Source organism: Halyomorpha halys, unplaced genomic scaffold, assembly GCF_000696795.3.
Source record: "Halyomorpha halys isolate HHAL.00 unplaced genomic scaffold, Hhal_1.1 Scaffold4004.1, whole genome shotgun sequence".
Taxonomy (NCBI): Eukaryota; Metazoa; Arthropoda; class Insecta; order Hemiptera; family Pentatomidae; genus Halyomorpha; species Halyomorpha halys.
This window is the reverse complement of record NW_027110537.1, coordinates 21-19,032: the sequence shown is the minus strand read 5'-3', so window position 1 is coordinate 19,032 and position 19,012 is coordinate 21. Positions and strand designations below refer to the sequence as shown.

The 19,012-nt window shown below is 31.4% G+C and overlaps 1 protein-coding gene across 2 annotated transcripts; it reads right to left on the bottom strand.

Annotated features, from left to right (window-relative positions):
- Positions 1-6: 6 nt before the first annotated feature.
- LOC106691871 (uncharacterized) lies at positions 7-15,342 on the bottom strand. 2 transcript variants are annotated; one of them, XM_014437774.2, is made up of 4 exons: positions 15,238-15,342; positions 9,516-9,648; positions 3,090-3,154; positions 7-2,631 (listed from the first exon to the last, which is right to left on the bottom strand). In XM_014437774.2, the coding sequence occupies exons 2-4, from the start codon at positions 9,640-9,642 to the stop codon at positions 394-396; spliced, it is 2,430 nt and encodes an 809-aa protein (XP_014293260.1). In that variant the 5' UTR covers positions 9,643-9,648; positions 15,238-15,342; the 3' UTR covers positions 7-393. The 2 variants fall into 2 exon arrangements, with proteins under 2 accessions (XP_014293260.1, XP_014293257.1); XM_014437771.2 differs by having other exon boundaries at positions 9,516-9,632.
- Positions 15,343-19,012: the final 3,670 nt, after the last annotated feature.

Sequence of the window (19,012 nt, the reverse complement as noted above, 5' to 3'; positions counted from 1 at the left end):
AATATTTATTTATTTATAATTTCCCCCAAAAAAACGACAGGACTTTTTGAATGACCTGGTATGAAACAGTTTTTAACTTTTACTAATTCAATAAACAAAAATTCTGAGTCAGTTTTAAAAAAAATTAATGTTTGTATTATTTAGGTCTGCATTAGAAACTATCCTTAGAAATGGTTTCAATATTATAAAACAAAGTTTCCATTCACTGTTTAATTGTTTACTTATTTATTACAACATAGCCTTTAAGAACATTGCTGCAGGTCCAGCTTAACTCCATCTGCTTATAGCACATAATTCCCGCAGCATTTAGAATAACAATTATTAATGTCATTTCAATTTTATTTTTTATACTAAGAGTTTATTCAGTTATCAATTTTTTGACTCCGGACCACTTCATACATAACTTGGATCTGAAAATAATAAATCATTCCAATGTGATGTATTCTCAGGAGATGGAGTTCTGGATAAACGGGGATAAACTGGGCTATAACAGTAAACAGAGCCTAGAGATGCAACTGCTGGGATTCTGTTCGGTATCCCTAGGTGATTTGGAGTTACTCCAGAATAAATATCTTTCGATAGTGATGAGATGTGAAACCTTTCAGAAACACTTCTCTTACGCCTGTATCTTGGATCTTGAAATGCTTTCAGACTAGTATAATTTCCTTCAAACATTTCTTTGGCTTTCTGAAAAGCAGTTTTGTTTTCCTCTCTTGTTTCATTATCTTTGTCAGATGAAATTCTTGGTGAACTATGTCTAGATGAATTTTGACTTAAGTTGTTTTCAATATATATTTCTTCTCGGTGGGTTTCAAATAGCTCTTTCCCTTTGGTCACAATACCTTTTACTTCCACATGACATCCTTTTATAACACCAGTATCTTTTTTGTATGCACCACCTTCCCAATACTTTTTCCATTCGTCAACAGACTTGGAACCAGTCTCGATCAGTTTTGTTTCTTTTCCTGACCCATAGTGAGCAATACGGACTAGAGTTGCCGCATCGTTAACAGATTTCATTTTATCAGAACGACTTTTCTTATCGACGTGGTAGACCTGGTCTCTTTCGAATAAACTTTTTAGTGACGTAGATAATGCGTTGGAGGATAGAGCACGAAACGACTTATCGCCACAAGACTTGGCTTTTCTAAGGCCGCGAACACTCAGGGATAAAATTCTATTAAAATCGGGAAGAGATAGAGTTCTGAAACTTCCTGAGATTTTATTGGTTTCTCTGTGTTTTTTGCGCGACAAATTAGTTTTAGATTTGTTCTTTCTTGTTTGAAAATTTGGGTCACTTAATGATGTTGGAAGCTGCTTAGAGTTATACGCTTTAGGGTTAATGTTTTCAATGTCAAGATTGTTGATATCTAACTCTCTATCAGCAGTTGTTATATTTGTATTACTGCTATATTTTCTTGCCATTTTATTGTTGTTGAAAACACCTTTACGCCGATGGTTTCGATTATTTTCCTTCTCTTCTGGACTCTCTTCAGCTCTGTATATGTCATGAAGGAGCCTGATACCAGTGAGGTTGCGATGATACTTGGAGAGACCTAGGGTAAAAGCCAGATTGGAAGGATGATATTTTCTCCACTCCTTGTAGCCTTTGGCAGATTGGGAAACGAAGCAAACAGTGTCGTCATGGGCAGTCAGAAAAGCGGCTCGGCTCTGCCCCGGGGCTCCAATTTGTCCCCGACCATCATACGGTTCGTTGCTAACTGCATCATTCCTAGCCGCCCTTTCCAATTTCCTGCTTCGTCGGGCACTGTAACGGGATTCCAACTGCGATAAAAATTGATCTTCCCTTGAATGATTATGCTCGGTTAGTGGCTCTTCCGTCGCGCCGTATTCGCTTATAGTGATTCTAGGAACTGAAACATTACATCTAGTGTCTAAATTGATTCTAGAATCCTCACAATCTGTTCCTAACATGTTTAACAGTTTCAGGTCAGTGTTCAGTTCTTTAGAAAGGTTATTGCTTAAGCGTTGATAAGGATCTAAAGAGGTATTATCTTTGATTAATATTCTCTCAAGGCTAGCATTCATGAATGATTCTGTTGTATTAGAATCGGTAATATTTTTAGGTCTAGCCTTTTCGGGACTTATGGAAGGAAAGTTATCGCTGGTGTCAGTCTGTTTATCAGTTTTTTCTGGTAATTCTACTGAAGTGTTCTCCCGATCATCCGAGTTCCTTCTTTTAATGATGTATCGGTCCTGAGATATGGTCCCATCTTTATTCAACTTGAACAATTGTCCGTTTTCATCCAAGTACATCTTCTCGGTGATGAAGTCTACAATTCCAGACAATATGGGCGGTTTGACCGGAATGTCGTTCCAGAGTGCAGCTCCGAAATTCCCCCTATATCCAGGAGGTGCTTCTTCGACGGTGAGGACAAAAGGAGAGCCAGGGGCCGATCTGCCGAACCTTGAGACTCTGAGGTAGTAACGGCCGGGGCGGGGAGCGATGTAGCCCACGAGTAACATGCTGTCCTTCAGCTTGTACTGGAAGTGGATGTTGGCTGGCCCTTCGCTGCTCACTTCCAGGCCGTCTCTGAGGGCGGGGCTCACGGCGAACATGGCCCTTCGCCCTGAGTAGGCAGCTATGAGGCCGACCCCCCTCACTGTAACCTGCAAGACAAAGGGTATCAAACATTTTTATTAATTCTTAACTATTTGATAAAAATGTGTAACCATAAATTTATTTGACGCGAAATTAAAATTATACTATTCTTGCTCGGTTTATACTCCCTCATATTTTTCAATCGTAATGGATGTTTTTAGTCAAAGAAGGGTAATTATTGAACGAAATGGAATGCAAAAAGAGAGATAAAAGATTTTTCTATTTTTTTTTATAATGTATGGATCACGAAGGTTTATAATTAGTTATTTGACATATAAGTATCAAAACGTTAGCCATCGTCAATTTCATAGACACCTATTTGTCATGACTGGAGCTGAGAGATGTGTTAGAACACAGGGTCACCACTTTGTGTAAATAGGTAGTCTGCTAGCCAAAACGGTGACTGCTCAAGTGACCCCTATCTCACGTTGGCACTGTTTATTTAGGGGTAATCCACAATACTTACTGACGGCGGCCGGTCTCGGTAAATGTCCTCTATCAACGGGGCCTCTTTGCTTTCAGTCTCACCACCTGCAGGAACAAGTTACAAGTACTCAGTCTTTTATTTTATAATTACTAAATTCAATTGTATATTAGTTGGCACAAGTAAATTTTATGGTTGAAAGAAGCTATTCAGTTATCTGGTCTCTAAGAATACTAAAGCATGCTATTTTTCGTATCAATAGACTTTCTTTTGGACAGGCTACTGTTTTATTTTTCCCTTTTTCATATACTTTCTTTTTTTTCCCTTTTTCGTACACTTTCTGCAATAATAATTGTAAAAATAAATACGATATTATTATATATAAATTGTTTTAAATTGACAACAATTAATTGAGTCTAGAATTTTAAGAAAATATTTTTTTCAATTGTATATTCCCGAATATTTGGGAAAACTAAATACTGTTTTCATAATGAGGTGTAGATAGTTGACCGTAGATTAATGATTGGAGAAGTTTGTCGGGGGGTGCGGTCAGCAAAGAACAACATAAATAAACAAAACCATATTTATTTATTTTATGCCGACGTTTCAACCTGAATTTCATTCAATCATTTCAAATTCGGCATAAAATAAATAAATTTGGTTTTGTTTATTTATGTTGTTCTTTGCTGACCACACCCCCCGACAAACTTCTCCAATAAATTCTGTTTTTACTGTCAAGTATTGCTATCTGTCGAAATTGAGGGCAATGATATAATGATATAAACTCTTTATCAGACAAGAAAAATAAATAAATAGCAATATATAGAAGAAATTAAGACTGAACTTATTATGATATGAAATAAGACATGATAAACACAACTTTATCGTATAGTATTGTCGTAAGAGTGTTTAAAGTAGGAGTTCTATGAACAGTATTCACGAAAAATTCTAAAATCAGTTTTTTTTATTCTCCATCTTTTTTATCTTACATTAAGAAAATAAATCCCTTTAAAATTCAATTTTTGCAAAAACGTTTATCATAATTTGAGCTTCCTCCACCTGCCAATCAGACTAAAATGATGAAGCCTCAAATATGATCTAGGATTCTTTAGGGAGATTGAATTCTGGAACGATTTTGTTCTTTGGGTTATTTGGATGACCTCCACCGTTTGTTTGAAAATAGAGAAAAAATGTCGGTTTTTGGCGATCCACTCCAAAGAAGTCTTCGATAGCAATGAAATTCCAACATTCAAAATGCCCATCATTGAGAGAATCATCCAGCTGATTCCTTGAACCCATTGCCAATTTTCATGATTTTTGATGATGGAATGCCTTTATTACAACTCAAAATATCTCTCCTTTAAAAAAACATTTATAGTAATTTTAGTTTCTACCTAATTCAGACTGGCAAATAAAAAACTTGACAAAACAAATATTTTGCTAATTTATTAATTAAATTTTCAAATTTTTATCCACAACGTTGTCTATTTCAATTTTATCTTTCTCTTTGGTTTGTAAATGTAAGTATTTATAACTTAGATTATTAACATGTGAACATGGCATACTTTATTAATAAAACAGGTGAATTATTTACTATTGGTTTCATTAAATGCTGACGTATTAGTAATAACAAGAACTTGTCAATCTTCAAAAGTTTTCGACAAGGACCAATTATGATTGTAAATTTCTAAGTTTGCACGCATGTTCTGGAACTGTTCCTTAGTTTCTTTAAAAGCAGCCGCTACTCCCCTAGGAGACGCAGGCTCCGTGAAATCGTTTTCGTCATTCCCAAGAACGATTTTGCCGATATTTGGAAAACTGAAATGATTCATGAAATACCAAGAGGAAGAAGAGACCCAGTAGGCGTCCAAAGCGTTCACGTTGACCCCTGTCTGAAATATTGCCTTGAACTGGTGAGTTATGAAGAAAGGTACCTTGGTGCAGATGAGCTCGCCGAACGTGAAATGGACCCATGTCCCCGCTAAGATTGGTGGTACAACGCCGACTAGATTGTTCCTACAATACTCAGCTAGGGAACCGAGGTCTTTGATGAAACTCTTATTAGACTCTTCTTCATATTTAGTGTTCCTCGCTTCGTATAGGGTGAAGAAACCTCTTCGTTCGTGGCAGAAGAAGAGTCTTCTTGAGAGGAAAGAACGGTGAATCAGAAGGTGGCCGCTGTTGAGGAGGGCTTCAGCCCGCTGGAGTGCCTGGTTGCACTGGATATTGCTCAGGTCTTTGCATTCTTGTTGAGGAAAAAGTTTTATCAAGTAAATCCGGAGGGTACTGATTAGAAATATTATCAAGGCTATACTAAAATGCACGAAGATTCTTATATTGGAATCTAAGAGAAGTTCGGTCATTCTGATAGGTCACTATTCTGAAAAATGCTATTTTTCTCAATAAAAAGTAATATTCCAAACCATATGACATTAAATTGGATTACTATTATTTTTTTTCCCCAGATATGCACATTCTCCTTATTTTTCGCATTTTATAATATTTATTATGTATGATTTTTCTAATCTCAATATAGAGAATATAATAAAAAATATCTTTTTCTTTCATCTGTTTGAACATTAGTTATGGTAAGTTACAAAAAAAAAAAAAAAAAAAAAAAAAAAGGTATTGCCAGAAAAAAAGTAATTAATTTTCGCTAATATCTGTTGACTGTCAAATTATTGCTAATAGGGAATACTAACGACGGAGCCTCATCAATCAGAGGAGCTGACCACAAGATAATTAGATTGCTGACGTATTAGCCCAGCAGATATTCCTTGATAGATATTTGCAGGCCCAGGTGACAGCTACATTGGTTGTTATCTATTCTTAATTACATGATAACCATATCCTAATGTCGCGAAATGATGTTGCTTGATTTATCAAGACGATCACATCAATTCAAAAATGGTCAGGGGTGTTGCCTATGCACTTTTTGGATTTATTTATTTTCTTTACTTATTTTTTAGATTTATATTAGATCCAGTTTTATATTAATAGATGGTATATGGATCATCGAGCTCATTCCCACCATATATACTAATGTATAATTTAAATGATAAGAAATAGAAGAAAAAAATAACAAAATTGAACTTAAATTACTTTATTAACATTTATATTTAAAGTATCTGAAGTAAGGGATATAATTTTATATATGATATCTAATGTTTAAAACAGATCTTAATATATCTCGTCATATATTAATAAATTCGCATTTTTGCAAAAAATTATAAAATATTTTAAAATTCGTTTCATAACGTAGAATTTTTAGGTATTTCGTGGATGTATGAATATAACATTTTTTCGCTACATTTGTGCGCCTTCAGCACTCCCTTTGATCAATTAAGCATGCAAGTATGTTTTTTTTTTATAAAGTAATACCAAAAAAGTGGGAGTGAATTTTAGTCAAAGTCTTGTCCTCTCCACAAGTTTTTTCGTGTTTTTAAGGATTTGCGAACTTCAGCAGTCCCCCAAATTATGCTAGAGAGATGAAAAATTGTGATTGATTTGAGTTGGTATGATGATATTTCGTTTGTTGGTTTCAATTTTTTTCTTGTGAAGTATTACTGATACAATTAAAGTATGTAATAATAGTATGAGGTTGAGGTTGCGGTCAGTGAAGAACACAGGTAGCAAACATTTATTTAATTATTGTTAATTAATAATAATGAATTAATTTTTAATTACAATAAGTTTTTGCTTATTTGTGTTCTTCGCTAACCGCACTCCCATCCATCTTCTCTTCCTGTACAATTAAATTAGTTTTGAATTTCATTCGTTAACAAAAATGGGAAGAAATATAAAGTATATGGAGAAATATTAGTAACGAAGCCCTACTGCATACATCTTAATTTTTTTTGTCCACAAAACAATTGATAAAAATTTTAATTGTTTTATAGTTGTTTAAAAACAGTGAAAAAATAGCAGAATGGAAGAAAAATATCATAAAGAGTTCCGAAAGGCACTTAAAAAAAATGTTATGTTGCAAGATAAATATCATAATCATAAAGTACATACATACACATAGGGGCAACTGTATTAGTGCCTCCTTCAAAAGCTTCAACTATTCTGTTCTCTCCTGTGCAGCAGCCATAATTTTTTTTTTAATTACATTTCTTGCTCAACCAGTACAAACACTATCAACCCATCTGAGGCTGGGTATCCCTTCTCTTCCAGTTCGATGAAGGACTTTCCTAGACAGTTCGCTCGGTATTTCACAGAAGTCCATTCTTGCGACATGCCTAGTTCATCCTACCTATTCATTTCATTATTTTTGTCCCTGAAAAGCTCATAAATTTCTAAATTTTTTCTTATTTGCTGACTGTTACCTTCTGTTATGGTCGAAAATTCTTCACAATATTTTTCTCTAAAAAATAGTTATTATTCGAAGTATAAGTCACATTTTGTTTTTTTCATGATGTTTGAGCATGTACAATAACAGTACAATTCAGTGTTCACTACTTTTCCAAACAATTCTGTATAGAATTTAAAATTCAATCCCGAGCTATTGAGGTGTGACGTTTTTCGAAGATTATGCCTAATTGTCAAATAGCTTTTACAATATTGACATTTGGAGGCGTTTGTATTGAGATAAGATAGGGGTGAGTGAGCCGTGTGTGCCTATTCTGAGCCTAGTCAGTCCGATCTCTCTACGACATTTACGGCTGTAGGTACTCCAGGGCTTGACGTCCTTTTTAATAATTTTTAATTTACTCCTTGGACTTTCATTCCACAAAGATTGCCATCTATCTTTGATTTCCTTATCGAGATTATTGTTCTCAGCTGCCCATATTGTTTTATGTTCTTTCATTTGCCTGAGAGAGATAATTTTCATATTTTTTATATCATCGAAAAAATATGATGTATCTATTGTTCACTATCTATTCACTCCCAATCCTTCCTAATCAACGCCTCACGAGAGCACTACGGTTAAACCACTTTTCCAAATGGGGCTACATTGCACTTTCATACTGATTGTCTATTTAAGCGTTCCAGGGACTGACCGACCACATTACATTCGTAATGGAAGGTTTATTTTTGTCTCTCCCGAAAATACTGTTTCAACAGCACCTTTATTCCAGACCTTGACAATTTTCGCTCAATATAATGGTGTCCGGAAACCTTGGGCTTACCTTGGAGGGAAGACGTCAGGGATGATATTCCTAGGGATTCCAGGATAAGAGGAAGGCTTTACAGACCATTTACTCCAGGGTCTCATCATGAAGGATGTTTAGATGGGGCAGGAGTATTTTTAAACTTAGGTCATTTAAGTATTTTTGTCATTTAAGTGTTCCATATATAGGCATTTTATTTTTATGTTTAGTGGCATATACAGTAAATGTAATAAATAAGCTTTTATCCAGATTATTATAGAAAAATGGTTGCTTGTTCGGACAAAATTCATGTTAGATCTCCAATCACTGATATAGATGAAGAATTAATTTTCTTTTCAAATTTCACAGAACGTTATTGGGAATAGATTAAGATAAGTGATATGAATTAGTGGCTTTGTTTGAGTATGGAGTTTATAATGAAAGGATATGGACATCATATTTTCCTATTTCGTTGTTTAAAAAAAATTTATCATGCCTACAGAATGTTTTTTTAGCACGTCTAGATATCATTAACTGTTTTTTGCAGTCATTAACGTCGAGCTTTGATCCCTTCCTACAAAAAAAAAAATAATAAAAGTGATTAGGCCATAGACGGTTTCATAAATAAAATGTTCTCTACTTAAGCACTAATTCTTCATTGAGAAGAGAGTAAGTATATCAAACGTTTCGGGAACCTCCGAGTACGTCTTCTAGGGGTTATGGATCCGATAAAAAATGTAACTCCACCTTCTTTAGACTACCTTAATATTAGTACTGTATATTAAATATTAAACCGTGTGCCAAGTAAGTTGGTTGTTTATAAACATATAAATAATAATTTTTATTTGGTAATTAGTTCCTATATCTCAAGCTAGTTTAATAATTTATCGTTAAAAAAACAAATTTATGGGAATAATCCATTACTGAACTATCCAGTAATCCAAAAAGTTTTTTGGCATGCATAAATAAGGGTAGTTAATTTGGGTTTTCTTCGCTGTCGGAGTATACTGAACGGCTGCGTACATACATCGATTATGATAACTGACTGATCTGAAAAATTGAATTCTAAAATGATTCGATTCTTTGAGATTTTTTTATTATTCGCGCTGTTTGCGGTCAAAAATCCTGAACAAATCGTTTGTGTTTACCTCATTCAGAAAGCGTCGGATTATGATAATGTCCAATGAATTCGTTTTTAACTCTTATTAGAAATTAAGGATACTCGCAAAAGATATACCACATGTCTCAGTAATTAACAATTTTTTATTTTTAGTTGCGTTATTCTGATACTATAATTGTTGAAAAACTAGATGCAAATTCATGTTTAAAAAGTTATTAAACCTTAAAAAAATTAAATATTTAACTAAATAATTACCCTTTGAGTAAGGTTCACCAGTAGATATGTCAAGTAGTGAGGTCTTGAGCCAATGTAAGAAATCGACTATTAATGCCAATAGGAGGTACAGCAGTAGTAGAAGTTCTTCAAAAGTACCTGGAAGCATTTTTATCTAAGAAATAATTAGTTTTATTCATTCGAAAGGATAAACATTTAAATTTTAAGATTAATAGTTAACCGTATGTAATAAATGTTGGAAGATAATCTAACAAATGAAAAAAAAAAAACTAGTTTTTACTAATTTGTACCTTTATTGAGCTCTATCCGGACTACTTTCCTATAAAATATATATTTAAGTTATTTTACAAAATTCAGTAGAAAATCGTCAACCTTTGGCTTTCGGAATTATATGCAGGATAAAATTAATTTGATAATATTCTATTTTTTAATAAACATCTTACTCAGCTAAGCGGGTGAGATGTTCATCGATAAAATATACTCACCCTCAGCTAAAATTTTAAAAAGATTATACAATCCGCTCCTACCTCTCTGATAGAATCTTTAAAGTAAATCATAACCTAGCCTACTCATCACTCATTTCTCAGTCCGCCGGTGTTCCTCAAGGTAGTATTCGAAGTATCTTAGGTCCCATTCTTTATACGATTTAAACAGCTGACATCACAATCCACCTTAACACACTGCTAACGACACATGTATACTTTCTGTAAACAACGACCCAACTAATGCATCAAAAACACTACAGGTACACATAACATCTATTGAAGAATGGTGTAAAAACTAGAGAATCAAAATAAATCCTGACAAATCCCACCAGATCACCTTTACTCTCCCTCGTAAACCTCCACCCTCCTGTCCAATAGTATCCTTTCTAAATACTCTACTAACGCCTGTTGAACAGATTCGATATTTAGGACTCCATCTTGACAAGAGACTTACTTGGAATCCAAACACAAGACTGAAACGACAAGAAACTGCTCGTAGATTCCGTTTGCTACAACACCTACGCTCTAAACATCCCATTCACTACAAAAAATTAGTATACACTACGATAATCAGACCAATTTGGACAAATGGAATTGAGCTCTGGGGCTCTGCCAATTCATCAAATTCCTCCCGCATCCAATCCAAAATCCTACGTAAAATCCTTGATGCTCCTTATTACGTTACAAATAAACTCATCCACCAAGACCTTAACATCCCATTCGTTGCAGATTTGGCCCAAAACAGATATGCGTCTTTTCATTCCAAACTCCTTACCCATCTTAACCTAATCTTTCATCCTTAACAATCCCTGATAACCCTCCAAGGCGTCTGAAAAGAAGATGGCCACAAAAAAAAAGGATTATACATTATAAGATCCTTAAGTCTAATCCTCAGTCTTCGATCATTTTTTAGAGACCTCATACTCAAAACATATGGCCATTCTGTATTGTTATTTCCGTATAGTTTGACTTGATTTTTTTTTTTTTTAGGATACCCGAATGTGATACTGTAATGTAAGTTTCATTGAAATGTTTAGTTAATGATATATGAGAGTGAACAAACTTTTTTTTTTTAGGAAAATCTTATTTATTTTTTTAAAATAAATTTTTAGCAGTCGGATCAATTTTTTTGCGGTCTAGGTCCATAAGATGTTGAAAGTATGCTTAAGTATTAAGTCTAAGTCTGAATAAATAAATGATCGTTTGCGCTGAAGATAAGACAAAATTCTCAATCTATAATTTTCAATAAATATAAAGAAAACAAAAGAACTTTTGTCCAAATTCTGTTTAAGTACAAATTTCTAATAAGTAAAAATTATATACGTATGATGGTACAGGTGGTGGCCAAGAAATCCAAATTACAAAGAAACTATATTCCTATATAATTATAAATACATCTTCTAGAGTAAAAATAATAAATAAAAGGCTAAATTAGGTTTGCAAAAATATTTCAAATGAAGCCAAATGTCAATAAATGCTGAGTTCGGAGTCTGTACTTAATTTCAGCAACGCATGTAATATACGTAAAAAAAGAAAAGTGATTATGAGACTGTCTTAAGATAATTAACCTGAGGAAAATTATAATATTTTTCCAAATTTTATTATGTAGAAAAAAAAAACCTAGGCATGAAAGATTCCGGTTATAGCAATTGTAGTTGTGGGTGTGTAGCAATGTTTTACGTTTGAGGGTTGAGGGGTGTAAGGGGAAACTGGTGAACTAGTAGCCAATTGATGAAATATGGTGTGGTTTCTGGCAGTATGTGCCCTTCTGATAAATGTACACCAGAGCAGCGTTTGTTCCAAGGGTTGAAACCTAACGTAGCTGGATGTTATGTAACGGTTCTTATACATCCTGATGCTTATTGCAAAATGCTTGTATGGAAGAGTCAATGAATAGTAAGTCTTTAAAGCATTACATTAGCACATTAAATTAAAAAAATATATCGTCAAAGCATATCTCAAAATTCATCAAATAAATGATGAAAATTGATTTTATGGACAAGGATACTGGATTGTAACTTGTTAAATTAGTAGAATTTATCGAATTTTATTTGTCATAAAAACCTTCTACAAGAATCCATCATTCTAGCAATCACCATTGATGTGATTAATGATTGTTTTTCCAGATTGAAATCAAGAGTAAAAGAGATTCAGTTCATATTGTACCCACTCTAAAATGTGATTCTCTCTTGATATATATTTAAATAACAAAACTGTTTCTATATTTTTTTAGATGTTTATAGTTTTTTAGGAACAAAATGGAGGGATTAACAGTACACTTTGGACTGATACTAACAATCTAAAAACTAAATTTCGAATAATTACCCAATTATTACAACAAATGTTCTAGAATGAAAATTATTATTTTCTGAATAGCCTATATTTTACAATACTTTTATTTTCATTTAGTTAAATATGAGATATTTAGTAAGCGGAAGAATTGCGTTTGTGAAAATGTGAATTTTTAACGGAAATATACGTTTTAAGTCCGAAATTTTGCAAAATGTGCATTATTTACTATTGGAAAAAAACATTGCTTTTTGCACTGTATCTGTGGAACTATTGGACGTACTGAACTCAATTATGGCTCAAATTATAAAAAATATACTTTATTTAAAATTGGTGCTAATAGCTGATTTCTTGCAGTGCTTGCTTTAAAGATTTAAAACGTGTGAAACTCAAATTACGTACTTAATTTAGTTATTGCCCAAGGTGTTAATGGAAACGTAATCACTAAGATTGACGCGCTTAAAAAGTTCTATTATATTATTGATTTTTTTTTTTTTTTTTTTTTTTTTACAAACTGGCCCTTACAATTTTTGTAAAATTATTGTTGAAATAGTCTAAAAGGGTTTAAAAGATCGATTTTCAAAAATGTTTCATCAAAAGCACCTTCAATTACATTTTTTAAAAATTAATAAACATCCCTCATTGTTAGCAAAAAGTAAGTAATAGCTAAATATAAAATATGACTGAGTTTCGTAATTAAGTAAGGAGAAAATAAATGTTCACTATCTTTAAGGTTGTTGCTACAACAAATAGTCATATCTTTCTGAAAGAAATAGTGAAATTATCAAGTATTGCCATTCTGAAAAACATAGAAATCACTGTTTTTAAACGTACAAAAGATCAATTTCATCTCATGGTGGGGTGCAAGTGAAAATTGTGGGCCACACCAGATACTTATTTTTTTTAAAACTATAAATAATAATGTAGGAAAGAAGGCTCATAAAGAAAATAATGAAACATGAAGAAAAAAGTTACTTTTGTATCATGTTAGCGACTTCTGATTAGAAAAAGTGTAGCCATTTCCGTGTTGAACATAAAAAATAACATAAATATAAACAAACTATAATGAAACCTATTATTACATTAAGTTGAAGAGATCCTCATATAAAAATCAGAAGTAATTTCTGAATGCCATAAAACTACAAAATTATTACTGCAATTGGGTAAATAAGATTTAAAAAAAATAATGTAACGAAAAAAAAAATCTTTAGATAATTTAAAAGTTTGTTCTTACTATTTTCAAAAACTGTCTGATTTTTCTTCCTTACGATTCAGTTAACTTCATTTTAAGGATACTTACAATAATTTCAAAACTTATATAAATATAAGTACTGGAAATAAAATAATATATTGGCATTGTCTATTAATTTTGCGTTATTTATTTAAAAAATATTCAAACGTTTTCCAAACCTTTGGATTATTTTTTTTTCTTTTTAAATAAATTTTTTTAACCCAGCCACTGTATATTTTAACTGGACGATTTCAGCCCTGTCTGATAAGCTAGCCGGTTTTATAACAAGATATATAATACTGACTTTAAAAATTCACAGTTTTTTTCCCCTCATAAAACTAGATCGTAAATTTTACAGTTGCTGTTTCATAAAACTCAGCAAATTACAATCGAGGCAAGGCAGAAATAAAAATGAACAGGGCGAGAATATTTGACCGAATCAGTCATGTATATGTGTATATTATTATAGATTTATGTCCATGTGAATTTATAGTATGGATAGAAAATGATCCAATTTTAAAAACCGTAGTTCAAAATTATATATTGGATTGTTCTCTCTTCTTTTCCATACATCATGATTTTTAAAATCTTACCTTGCACATAAGTCAATACAGCTTCCTCCAAGCATTTTTCTTTTTTTTTCTATGCAAATTTCACTTTATGGGAATTTTTACTGGCTAAGTGACTACCGAGATTTTAATGTTAATAATTCGACGTTGAGTTTACGAAATGAGTTTTTCGTATGAGTAAGCGATAGAAGTATATGGAGCCCAATGAAGTTGAAAACTTTTAGACTAATATACAAATTTCTTTTTTTTTAAATTTGGAAAAGATTTTAAATTGCTTTTGAAATGTAGGTAGCCAAGGAATATACCTACACACGCGTGATTGTAATATTACATTATTGAAACTTATTAGATAACGACCTTCACAATCTCTAAAAATTACAACAACATGGGGTTGACGGTTTCATCGATTATGCCCCAATACGAATTTTTCTAGATTCCGACGGAAACGGAACCAAATATCTTTCTTGTAATCTAAAACGTAAAATGAAAACGAATGTTTTAGTCTCTGAGGTTATATATATATTTTTAATTTTCTTCATAAATTCAAAATGTCTCTACTTTTAGTACAAAACCACAAATGTATTGAGTGTATTGTACATTATTAAATAAGTTATTGATTATAAATGAATGTTAATAGTTGAATATGTGCATATGGAGAACAATATATTCGTGAAACAGAAAGTAGAAAAAATAAGCAGTGAAATAATTAAAATAACTTTCAGAAGAAATTCAAAAGAATAATAAAAAGATTTTTTTTTTTTTTAATTTTAGAAATTTTAAGAAATTAATTTTCAGACCCTTCATTTATTTATATTCGGCTTGCAATCATGACCTTTGTTTTAATTTGATGTTTTGTATAAATTTTTATCGATGTTTTATATATTTCAAGAAGTGAAGAGGCGTAGTTTATCAATCTGTTCGGTAAATATCAGATATACTAAAATAATTTAATATTACTGTGTTTAGTGAGAAATGTTATTAGTATGGATATAGTTATATGAATAGTATGGTATATTAAGTTAAATAAACCGAATTTTGCTGTGATAATATACCGAGCTTAAGAAATTATAAGTGATGGAATATTAGAAAACAAAGTGATTATACAAAGTGGAAGTACTTCCACGAAAAATACATTTTATGGAAATATAAAATGACATTTTATTACTTACTATCAGTTGTATTGTATTCGCTTGAACCTTTACCTCGCTTTCTGTTCCTGATTGTCAAATGTGCTTTTGCCATTGATTAATAAATCATCAAATGATTATCTGAAATCAATCAAAATTTTCAAAACTCCTTAAATGCAAAACGTTTGAGGGAATTACGAATACTGTTTTGCTCGTAATTTATAATACTTCTTTTAATGAGTTAATAATTTAGTAATAAGTGACTAATTGCTTCAGTTTAGGAAAATCATCAAAAATTAATCTTTTGAAACTATTCGTATCATAATTAAAAAATATTGTAAACAATTTTTATGAGAATAATCCAGATTAATCATAAATATTAAATAATAATAAAACAACCTTGTTTAATTTGACTTGTTCTACTCTAGTACAGACTAGATTATCAATATTGGCGATGTATAGTGACCATGGTTGTTGTAGTATAGGAGATATAGAATTTGGATGGAACTGACTCTCACAAAGACAGGTTTTGAATTTTTTTTTTCGTTTTTGGTACCTTTTTGAAATACTAAAAGTATAGAAAAATCGTATTTTTTTTTTTTTTTTTGCCGCCATAATAAATTTTGTTTTCTAAAAAATATTTTGTACTATCAATTTACAGAAATCTTTGTACTGGATAAAATTATGTTATTAATTCCAAAAAATAACAAACTGGTGGCTGAAAAGCCTTAAATTTTTAAATAATAAAACCTGTTTTAAGTTGTATAAATTTGCTTAATTTGATACATACATCAAATTATGTTTGATAGTTCCCTAGCTACAGTTATTCATAACGAAAACATTTTTTCCAAATATCGATGTCAAAATTTCGTGAATTTATTTCGGAAAATATCATGGAATCAGCAACTATAAGAATTACAGATATCAGCACTTACATTGAAGCCAAGTAAATGTAATTAGGAACATTTCCTAAGCTATTAAATTATTATCTTTGATCGTTACAGGTTTCATGATATTTGACTAAATAAATTCTCAAAATGTGCATTTCTGGATGTCTGGAAAAAAAAAATCAAAAAAAAAAAACTGTATTTCCGGAATAGTTGAACACAACGAGCTCTGTTAGAGCTAAAATTTTAGTGAAATTAGCTTAAAATTTTAGTGAGATAGTTCAGTCCATTTTAATTTTTTTAAAACTGAAACAAGATGATGAAATGTAAAAATGAAAAAGCGTAACATATGTAATGCGTTTTAATAACTTCTAAAATTCTTTTACATAATACTCATAGTTCTTATGATGTTTATTTCACTACAATAGTGGTATGATGTCATGGTTAACGGATCGTTTCGAAAAATCGAGTGTGAATTTTTGATCTGGAGGTTCCAATCGGAGATTCAAAACGGCAATTTTACGAGAATAAATTTTAAAATTATAAAGAATTAAATTGTAATCCTTGCTTGTTTTGCTTTCCATGTAAATAGAAACATTTGAATAGGACCTATTTATTAAAATATCTAGCACAATATTATTTATTTCTGTATTGATTAATTTAAAATTTTATTGGTATTAATATAAAACAAAGTAAAAAAAAATTTAATTGGAGTTATATTTACGTATTGAAATCATTAATTTTTTAGTTTGAAATATGAAAAAGTTGTATTATATTACATTACAAATACGACCTTAAAAATAGAATAACAGGGATAATTAGTTCAACAAAATAATAAATTATTCAACAAATGATCAATAGAATAATTATTAGTAGTTGACTTGGTTATAAATAAGTTATTATACATAAATATTTATAAGTATACCTCCTCAAAGATATATTATACAGCCCTTTCACTCACCTTGTATCCATAATAGTGCTGTGTACTTGTGGTCAACTCGGCAGTTTATTGATTGGGTCTAAGTAGGTAATACGATTAGCAACTCCTTCAGGCCTTGACATCAACATAACGCTGTAAAGGGGACCTTTAATATTATTTCGTGGAACAGGGGAAAAAGTCCGATGAGTATTGGGAATAAAAAACTGAAAAATTATAATTTCTGTGTAGAATATATTTTAATAATTATTCAATTAAAAACAGATTAAAATTACCAAAAAAAAAAATGAGTATTAGTCGTCATAATCATTAAATTCAAATTGAAACTTTAAGAATTATTTTTAAGGAATCCGACTAAATGTTTCTCCCCGACAGCACCTAACCTGTTTATAATAATATTTTTTATTTCTCCGGGGTCTTAGCGGGGAGGGTCCGGCAGGGAAGGATTTTTTTTTTTTTTTTTTTAAATATACTTAGGGTTCTGTCAATTGAAATGGTAGTATCACTAAGTTTGAAATGAGCAGGTTTTTGGGGGTCAGCAACGAGGAATCCCAAAAAAGTTAACTATGGGTGAACCTACCCACCTGGATCGACGCCTCACTTGAAGAATTGTGTTATGGACGATCTTGTCTTATTGAATTTTAACAAGGGTCGGTGAAGGAAATAATATAAAAAGTGAATAAAAAGTTGGTTTCGGCTTAGAACTTCCAGATTCACCACTTTATTTCTTTATATTATAATATAAATAACTATGCGCCAAGATGATCATAATAGAATTGCATGTTGCGAGAACCTACTTCCCTTAATTGCTGTTTGTGTCATTATAACACAATACACAACTTAAAAAGACATTTCCAAATATAATAAATCTTATTTAGTGATTCCAATAGTGGTATTTAAAACTCTTTATCACTATGTTATTTACAGAGATATTCATTATGTTTTTACTAGACTAAAGATTTGAAAACAGAATAATAATTATGGTATCGACTTTTTACTATTTCTCAAAGATTAGTGCAATTATGAGTTGTTACAGAAGTTGTGTAAGATTTCTTTCTTTCAGTTATAAATAAAAAAGGATTAATAAATATGTTTTGTTACTCAAACAAACAAAAACAATAAATAATACGAGTATATTTTACATAAATTCGTTTAACTAAAATATATTCCCTGTTATTTTAGGGTTTAATAGTTCTATTTTTGAAATATTATTATTGTTTATAAAATCATAAACAATGATTTTAACAAATAGGAATTAAACCTTAGAGTTCAATTCCTGAACTTGTTGAACCAAATGTTTGACCTACCTTGATATTTTGTTTGGAAGAAAAATGTACCAATTAGTTGTGAAATTCCAGAAGTGTTACTGTCCCAACCTCAGACACTCAACCCAGTAGTAATAGTGAGCAAAAACAAAGGGTAATAATAATAATAAGAGTAAAAAAAAAAAAAATATATGATTTCTATTCTTTAGAGAACTAAAAACCTCTGCTTTGGGAGGTATAAGTCTGGTTTATAAACATTAAGAATTTACATAAATTTCCACGACTTTACTGATTAAATTTTTACATAACTTTAAAATTTAAAAAAAGTAATATCCGAGATGTAATTCAATAAAATATTTTCTACGCAGTGTTTGAGCACTATAAATGATAATTTACTGAAAGTTCTTTATTACTTTTCTCGATAAATTCCAGGCCACAGTAGCCAAATAGTCTCACTCTTAATTATCTTGTAATTAGTGTTCTGTTGTTATGCACTCTACAGCAATTTTGGATCATCTTCTCGGATCAAGACTGACAATATGAACAGGCCACTTCCATTTCGGTTGATGTACTTCTTTTTGTAATTCTTGATTTTATAGCACTATCCTCATAAATTATGCCGATGACACATGCATGCTCGCATTTAATTATAAACTTTTAATTCCATCCCAAACTCTCCAATCCCATATCACAGCCCTCGAAGAATTGAAGGATCAAACAGTAGTGAG

Bases quoted from the DNA above. Each gene is read 5' to 3' on its own strand.
- LOC106691871 (XM_014437771.2), bottom strand. From the start codon at position 15,310: ATGGCAAAAGCACATTTGACAATCAGGAACAGAAAGCGAGGTAAAGGT. The intron at 9,633-15,237 runs GTAAGTAATAAA...AAATGCTTCCAG, and splicing joins CGAATACAATACAACTGATA to GTACTTTTGAAGAACTTCTA. The intron at 3,155-9,515 runs GTAATTATTTAG...TTGTTCCTGCAG, and splicing joins TGGTGAACCTTACTCAAAGG to GTGGTGAGACTGAAAGCAAA.